The 8,303-nt window shown below is 44.6% G+C and overlaps 1 protein-coding gene across 3 annotated transcripts; it reads left to right on the forward strand.

Annotated features, from left to right (window-relative positions):
- Positions 1-958: 958 nt before the first annotated feature.
- Positions 959-5,515, forward strand: oprm1 (opioid receptor, mu 1). Of its 3 annotated transcripts, none has more exons than XM_041174007.1 (3): positions 959-1,074; positions 3,560-3,912; positions 4,989-5,515. In XM_041174007.1, the coding sequence occupies exons 1-3, from the start codon at positions 1,058-1,060 to the stop codon at positions 5,513-5,515; spliced, it is 897 nt and encodes a 298-aa protein (XP_041029941.1). In that variant the 5' UTR covers positions 959-1,057. The 3 variants fall into 3 exon arrangements, with proteins under 3 accessions (XP_041029941.1, XP_041029948.1, XP_041029957.1); XM_041174014.1 differs by having other exon boundaries at positions 974-1,074; positions 4,983-5,515; XM_041174023.1 differs by having other exon boundaries at positions 995-1,059.
- Positions 5,516-8,303: the final 2,788 nt, after the last annotated feature.

Genomic DNA, 8,303 nt, shown 5'->3' on the forward strand with positions numbered 1-8,303 from the left:
AGAATGGCTTTTATACAGTTGGGACAAAAGGTGGGGCGACGTGTTTAAATAAGAAAACACTTGTGTGCATTAGTTTCAACAGAAAATTCATGCCAATTTCTTATTAGTTGCCTTATATCATGCCCCCTCCCCCTACTCCACCCCGCCCCACCTCGCCCACTCCCAGCCCTCTCCTTGACCAATAAATCCCACTTTAGACAGGGCTAAATGTCCATGCACCATTAGACTGGGCTGTTGATTGGGGCTGTACTCTTTCCTAAGCCAGAGCATCTCTCTCCGCTCTGCCTTTAAAGTTAATCCAGTTGCTTTTCAATTGCTATTTGTTTCCGAGATTCAAGTCAGTCCATTTCAGTCCTGGGTCTCTTTCAGTACCAAGGACAGCGCAGCTCCCTATTGCCCACCTTTACCTGACACTGGGAGCAGGTGCCGGCTCCAACTCTCCAATCACAGCGAGGCGGGGGGGGGGGGGTGGGGGGGGGCTGACGTCACCCCCTCCAATAAAACGGCGAATCACGACCAGAAAAGGTTCAGCCAGCAGGAGATGGATCCGTCAGTGACAGCGGCTGCCCAGGGGCCCAGATATCCGCCCACAGAGTCCAGTTTAACAACACTTGGCAAATAATGTGAAAAGGGGTGACCCTTCCTCCACTGCTAGCCCAGGAGATTCATTCCCCCAGAGGATTTCACCTCACTGTCCAGGAGATGCGCTGCACTAGTCATCTGAGGAGGCTTCTGTTGAAGTTTTGAATCACAGTGCTCCTGCTCCAAGCTCCGCTTTTTAACAAAAAAAAACATTGCAATGGATCTACTCGTCCAGCCTTGCGTTGATGTAGCTGCCAACGGATCCCAGCTCTGCCAGAGCAGTTTGGCCATTGCGAATTCCAGCCTGGGTTCTGCCAATTCGTCCTATCTCTGCATGAACTCCACCTCGTACCCATGCAACGGCACAGAGAGCACCTCTCTGACCAAGAGCTTCTCTTCAATCGTTATCGCCATCATCATCACTGCTCTTTATTCCATTGTCTGTGTACTGGGGCTGGTCGGCAATGTCCTGGTCATGTATGTCATTGTCAGGTAAGGTGCAACCCAACTTACTCCCTGTTTCTCTCTCCATCTCTCGTTAAAACCTCTCGCCAGCATCAACAGATTTGGCCCGAGTCGAGCAGCTTCGCTCCCCGGCCTCACTTCATTCATTGCAATCGTTGGACATGAAGTGTCAATATTCTTGGTTATACATAAGACAACGTGCATAACCTTTAGAACTGCTGCCCTTGTCTTTTTGCGCTTGATGGTTTATTCAATGTTAGGTACTCATGCATTGATTACAAACAAGAAAAAAAATTACACACAATGCTGCAGGAATGAATTACACAATCTGCACATTAATTTTTGCATATCTGTGCCTTGGTTGAATGTTAATGGATTAATATCTGTATTTAATATACATTTGTACATTTATCGGGTGGGACTGATTTGCCACTTGAGTTAAGTGCTCAAATAGCGCCATCTAACCGATAAGTCCGGTAGTGCAGTCTCTGAAAGGCGCGCAGGTAGAATGTAGACTCCCTTTTCAAATCATACCATCAATTCTTAGTATGCATATAATTCCATTACAAGTTCCACATTGCCAATGGGAATTACCCCTGTAATTTCTGCCCATTATAATTGCCACACCCCGCCCCCTGCATATCCAGTGGCGGCACTCTAGTGCTGCCACTGGAGAGAGGGTAGAATTATTCCGTGACATGTTTACATAAAAACTCACACTTACTTCCTTCCAACCAACTACACTCCACCACTCAGGTGGCCAAACTGCAGACCAGGTCACCGAGTGCTGAAGGAAGGTGGATGGGGGAACAGGACCTCAAGCTATGGAAAGATTTGAAAGACTTGTTTTTCATGTTCACTCTCCCCAAACTCAGGTAAGAATGGATTATTTTCATTATAATAATAATAACCCACCCCCCCACCCCCCCCCCCCACACTGCCACCACCATTATTCGTTCTGCAAGATATTCCCTTACTCTATAATTGAAAGTCTATCATGTAACCTATGACATTTGATTTGATACTGCAGAACACTTAATCTGTGTTTGATGGGTTAGTGTAGAGGGCAATTTACTTGGTTTCATCCCAGCAAACTCTCTCAGGGCAAGTTAAAGTTACAAGGTTAGTCACAAAGGGAGTTTCTGTCTTTTGGATAAGATGTTACACTGAGGCCCTGTCTGCCCTCTCAGGTGGACACAGAAGAACCAATGACCCCAGTGAGCTGATCAATACTTACCCCTCAATCTACATCACAATCAGAAACAGGGTATCTGGTCATTATCACATTGCTGTGTGCAAATTGGTCGCCACATTTCCAATACTACAACAGTGACTACAGTTCAAAAGTACTTCATTGGTTGTAAAGTGCCTTGGAACATCCAGTGGTCATGAAAGGCACTATATAAATGCAAGCCTTTCTTTTTTCTCTAACTAGTGCCATGCCTACATAAGAACATAAGAAATCAGAGCAGAAGTAGGCCATTCAGCCCTTCGTGCCTGCTCCTTCATTCAATAAGATCATGGTTGATTTGATTGTGGCCTTAACTCCACTTTCCTGACTCTCCTGTCAATCAAAAATCTGTCTAACTCAGTCTTGAACATATTACATGACCCAGCCTCCACTACTGTCTGGAGAAGAGAATTCCAAACACCAAATAACCTCTGAGAGAAGAAATTCCTCCCCATCTCCATCTTAAATGGGAGATTCTTTTTTCTGGTTCCCCACAAAGGGTGACAAGAGGAAACATCCTCTCTTCATCTACCCTGGCAAGCTGCCTTATTATCTTATATGTTTCAATACAATCACCTCTCATTCTTCTAAACTCCATTGAGTATAGGCCCAACCTGCTCCATCTTTCCTCATGACGCAACCCCTTCATCCTGGAAATCAGCTTAGTGAACCTTCTCTGAACTGCTTCCAATGCAAATATATCCCTTTTTAAGTAAGGAGACCAAATCTGTATACAGCACGCTAGGTGGGGTTTCACCAATATCTTGTACAGTTATAGCAAAACCTCCATACTTGTAAACTCCATTCCTCTCACAATAAAGGCCAATGTTCCATTTGCCTTCCTAATTACTTGCTATACCTGCAAGCCAGCTTTTTGTGATTCATGTACAAGGACACCTGGATCCCTCTATACTGCAGCATTCTGCAGTCTCTTTCTCATTTAAATAATATTCTGCTTTTCTATTCTTCCTGCCAAAGTGGATTGCCTCACATTTTTCCACATTATACTTCATTCCCCTTGCAATAAATGCTTATCCTGGGAGTGTTTCATGGGACAGTGTATGGGGAGTTTCACTCTGGACCTAACCCCTGCTGTGAATGACTTGAGTGTACTAAGTACTAACCCACTGAGGGAGAAGGGTGAGTAGGAGGAAGAGTATAAAAGCATTTTGTTCTGTAGAATTCTGACTGCACGTAATGATCAACGAAGTCAGAAGTCCATGGAATCTCCTGTCACTCCCTGTACTGAACTAACCATGTTTTCCCTCCCTTGATTTTCAGATACACCAAAATGAAAACAGCCACCAATATCTACATTTTCAACCTTGCTCTGGCCGACGCCTTGGCCACCAGCACACTGCCTTTCCAAAGTGTCAACTACTTGATGGGGACCTGGCCCTTTGGGAAGCTGCTGTGCAAGGTCATCATGTCCATCGACTACTACAACATGTTCACCAGTATATTCACCCTCACCACCATGAGCATGGACCGATACATCGCAGTTTGCCATCCGGTCAAGGCTCTGGATTTCCGCACGCCACGGAATGCCAAGATTGTCAATGTCTGCATCTGGATCCTGTCCTCAGCCATTGGACTGCCCGTCATGATAATGGCAACTACAAGGTTCGACAATGGTAAGTACCGGGCAGCAGGTAGAGTATTGTTTCCACTCTCCCTATGGTGAGAAAGGTCACTTACATCCAAAATTCATTGTAAAGAGGGCCTGTGATCAATGTGGACTGGAATCCTTTTCTTTAGCAAATCTCTATCTATGTTTGATGAGAAATTTGAGTGTTCACTCAAACTGGGATGACCCCATTTGACCCAGCAACATTGATCCCTTTTGATTTCAATCTCAGTCACAACCTTCACACCATAGTCCCCCACCCACCACCACCGGCTTCAAACCCACCCACCTCATCACCAGTATCCTTTCTTCAGAAGCACATCTGGCATCAGTGCAGGTGTGTTGGGCTGAATGGCCTTCGTGTTTAATTTCATGATTTAATTGCCTGGGCAAACTTGTTGCTCTGGTAAATGATCTGATATTACTCAGATCACCTCAGCAGCTGGTTTTCTTATTCAGGACATTTTACAAAGCATAGACTCAGGAGTGATCTGAATGTGGACTTAAGGTTGTTTATTCAAGCCGACAGTTTGTTCTAATTACATAGGTTAGGGGCAATAGTGACAGGGGCAGGTGGGTCTCAATTTTATGTTGTATAAAGCCAGGTCAAGGTTCAATGTCAGGAGATGTTTTTTTTTCCCAGAGAATAATGAAGCCCTTGAACAGGCTGACAGCTGATGTCCATTTGCTAAATTCCTTCAAATGAGAACAGGGCTCATTTCTGGTTGGAGCAGAGATGACCTCATACAAAAGCTCAGTGCACAAGGCCCCAGTGATCTCCCGGACTAATTTCAATTGACTAAGGCTTAAGAGATCAATTGCCCAGACGTTTCTCCACCCAGAATTGGCCTGTGTCATGACCTAATTTTCTGTCCCTCCCAGGAGATCACATGGTTTCAGGAGGTGTTTACAGTCTCTATATTGTGATGCTGAAGGCTTTGAAATGAAGCAGAGGGACTTTTCCTGTCCCTCATTGTTGGCGTGTTTGTCTACAAGACCTTTCATGCAAAAATTGATGCACTTGGCCAACAATCTACTATTTAACTATTTTTGTTTTTATCCTGTCCATCTTTCCAGTTTTAGGAATAACAGATTGCACATTGAAATTCCCGCACCCTTCCTGGTACTGGGACAACCTCCTGAGAATCTGCGTCTTCATCTTTGCCTTTGTCATGCCGGTCCTGATTATCACGGTGTGCTATGGCTTGATGATCCTCCGTCTGAAGAGTGTCCGGATGCTCTCTGGCTCAAAGGAGAAGGACAGGAACCTCCGGCGCATCACCAGGATGGTCCTTGTGGTAGTGGCCGTCTTCATCATCTGCTGGACACCCATCCACATCTATGTCATCCTCAGGGCCCTGGTAAAGATCCCATCCACCCTCTTCGCAGCAGTGGCCTGGCACTTCTGCATTGCCCTGGGGTACACCAACAGTTGCCTCAACCCCGTCCTGTACGCCTTCCTGGATGAGAACTTCAAGCGGTGTTTCCGGGAGTTCTGCGTGCCCGCTTCCTCAACCATTCAGTATCAGGGCTCCAACCGGGTTAGAAACCACACCCGGGAGCACCCATCCACAATCCACACAGCCGATAGGACTAATCACCAGGTATGACTAGGCGTGCAGATGTCCCTGGAACCCCACTCGCACCAGGGAGAGGACCTCAACTCAGAACTCACACAAATCACAACAGGACTCTAACTGGGGGAAGAGAGCCACCTGGGCAACTGATCCACTGCCCATCATTTGGTTGATGCCAGAACTGGGAGTCATTGCTCGAGAGTTCACTAAGAATAGATTGTAGTTGGGAGTCACAAATCCCAACCCTTCATATTTATTCCCTCCCCATCCCCACACTATCCCTCCAAATGTTCTCCCTTTCCTCTCCTTGGCCAGTGGCAATTCACACTGGGGTGTGAATCTGCATCCAGTGGGAATCCCTTCCCTGTACCTCATCCAAGTATCTGATGTTTGTATGTCAGCAAATATTGAAAAACTTTTCAATCATGTGGGTTTGTACTCATGCTAGTATTTCCACTGAAGGGATGGCAGTGTGGCTACTGGACATCTATCAGAAACAGGAACCCTGGCTGATACCCCTGTTTTTTCACCTCCCCAGTCAAAGTGTCTGAGGTAAACTATGGAATCCCCACTGTAACTCCCCGCTTGAGCTCAGTTGACTCAGCACATGTCATGGGCCAAACATCCAAAAGATCTTTCCGACCTTGCGTTGAGCTCAGTACCACAGCACATATATTCTTTTTTTATATGACTGGACCAGCAGAAAAGCCACTACTGTTGACTTTTAACAACTGTGACCTTTATCTGTCTCTGTCATTTGATTGTCCTTTCACTCCAGGATCGTTTGTTCCTTTATGTTGGACTCTTAACAGGAAGTTCTTTCAACATCTTTCAGGTGGACTCCACCTGAACTCACTGCCTGAAAGGGTGGTCGAGTCAGAAACTCTCATAACATTTAAGAAGTATTTAGATATTCACTTGTGTTACCATTGCCTCCAGGGCTATGGGCCAAGCGCTAGAAAGTGGGATTAGTGTAGTCAGATCTTTGTTGACCAGCGTGAAAACGATGGGCCGAATGTCCTCCTTCTGTGCTGTAAACGTCTATGAGTCTATGGATTAATGAAAGAAAAGAAAATGCAAGTCTTCAGGGATAATACTTACCTATGTTGTGTCAGCTAAATATTTGGAATCAGAAGGGAATATAACAAAACAGAGGTAAAGTCCTGAAAATTAAATGTGGAAAATGTTTATTTGATAATAGTGGAAGTCCTTTAACCTCAACATTTACCTGGGAACTGTGAGGCCACCAGTTTAACGATGGAAATGGAGCTTTGCCACTGAAAGAGCCTCTGTATCCAATGAGTGATCCAGGTGACTGCAACAGGTTTAATCCCTTGGCTGAGTGGAGTTAACTGGTCTCATTTGTGGTAGGGGTAGAGGTATCAGAGTTGGCCTCAGTGCCCCAAGGTTTGGATGGGAATGGGAGGCGTGGGAAGGCTTGATTTTCTCAAATGGAAACGTTTGAAGGTGGGATCAGGCTCAACTGTGCTAATTCCCTACCACTGCCGCCTGCGTAGTCGAATAGTTTTCCAGAACTCACTGTCAAGGTTTATTCATAAGTTACATGGGGCATGAGAGGCTGAATGGAAACGGACCACAGTGAGCGCTCAACACCTTTGGCAAAGGTGGGGGAATTGGAAAGAGAGAGGGTGGAAACTGTTGTACATCAGCTGGTGCTTCATGTACAATGGACCCTAATTCTTCATTACCCAGACTGGGGTTTCACTTGCCATCTCACATTACTGGTCAAATCCCTTGCATTTATCTCCTTTGTGACTTTCATTCTTGGCACATACCCATGTAAAATAAACAGGCCAGTAGTGCACAAGGAATTATTACAGAATCACATTAAGGAAATTAAAAAAATAAATTTCATGGGAGGATAGAGATTATTGTGTTGTTTGTTTTGTTCATTATTAAATTTAAATTTAATTTATCTTTTTTTCTGTAACTCAATCCCCACACATCTGAAAGACCAGGTTTATTTTTTTTCTCTCTCACTATCTAGTTAGGAGATATTGACTTTTGCTTTATAATATTGGTTTTCTTGTTCCTACTTTCTTTTTTTACCCCTCATTGTTCAGTCACTAAATGCTCCCATCTACCATCTTAATGTTCCAGTCCCTCACCGCTGCATCCACAAGCCTTATTCTTCAGAAACCCTCACCTCTGATCACCTGCTTGCCCCACTGTCTTTCACTTCCCTCTGCAACTTGGCACAAGGATAATTGATTGTGAAAAGGCTGTTGTATCTCAGCGATATTCTGCTGCAGCCCTTAGTGTCCATTTTTTTAATTCATTGGATATGGGCATCACTAGCTAGACCAGCATTTATAAGTCAACCACATTGGTGTTGGTCTGTGAACATGTAGACCAGATAAGGACAACAGATTTCTTTCTCCAAACAGCATGAACCATAACCAGATGGATTTATTACAACAATCGATCATGGTCATCATTAGACTTCTATTGAATTCAAATTCAACCATCTACCATGGTGGGATTTGAACCCAGGTCCCCACAGCATTATCCTAGGTCTCTGGATTACTAGCCCAGCAACAATACCACTACACCATCATATCCCCCTATTAGGCTTCATTAGCACCAGTCTGAGGTCCTCGAAATGAACACCCCACCCTGTAAATAACAGTGCCCTACAATGAAATTAGAGGACACAAGATCACAAGAAACTCATTTTGACTTGGTAATGTAAGAAAATACAGTAATAAGGAATGGAAACCTTAAAATACTGCAGATACTGGAAATCTGAAATATAAACAGGAAGTACTGCAAACACAGAGAAATAGTGGTAAAATATCAG

Source organism: Carcharodon carcharias, chromosome 2 (assembly GCF_017639515.1).
Source record: "Carcharodon carcharias isolate sCarCar2 chromosome 2, sCarCar2.pri, whole genome shotgun sequence".
NCBI classification, from domain to species: domain Eukaryota; kingdom Metazoa; phylum Chordata; class Chondrichthyes; order Lamniformes; family Lamnidae; genus Carcharodon; species Carcharodon carcharias.

What these genes read in the sequence shown, in the direction of transcription:
- oprm1 (XM_041174014.1), top strand. An exon ending in AACTACAAGGTTCGACAATG is followed by an intron (nt 3,913 to 4,982) that starts GTAAGTACCGGG and finishes CCATCTTTCCAG; the next exon opens with TTTTAGGAATAACAGATTGC.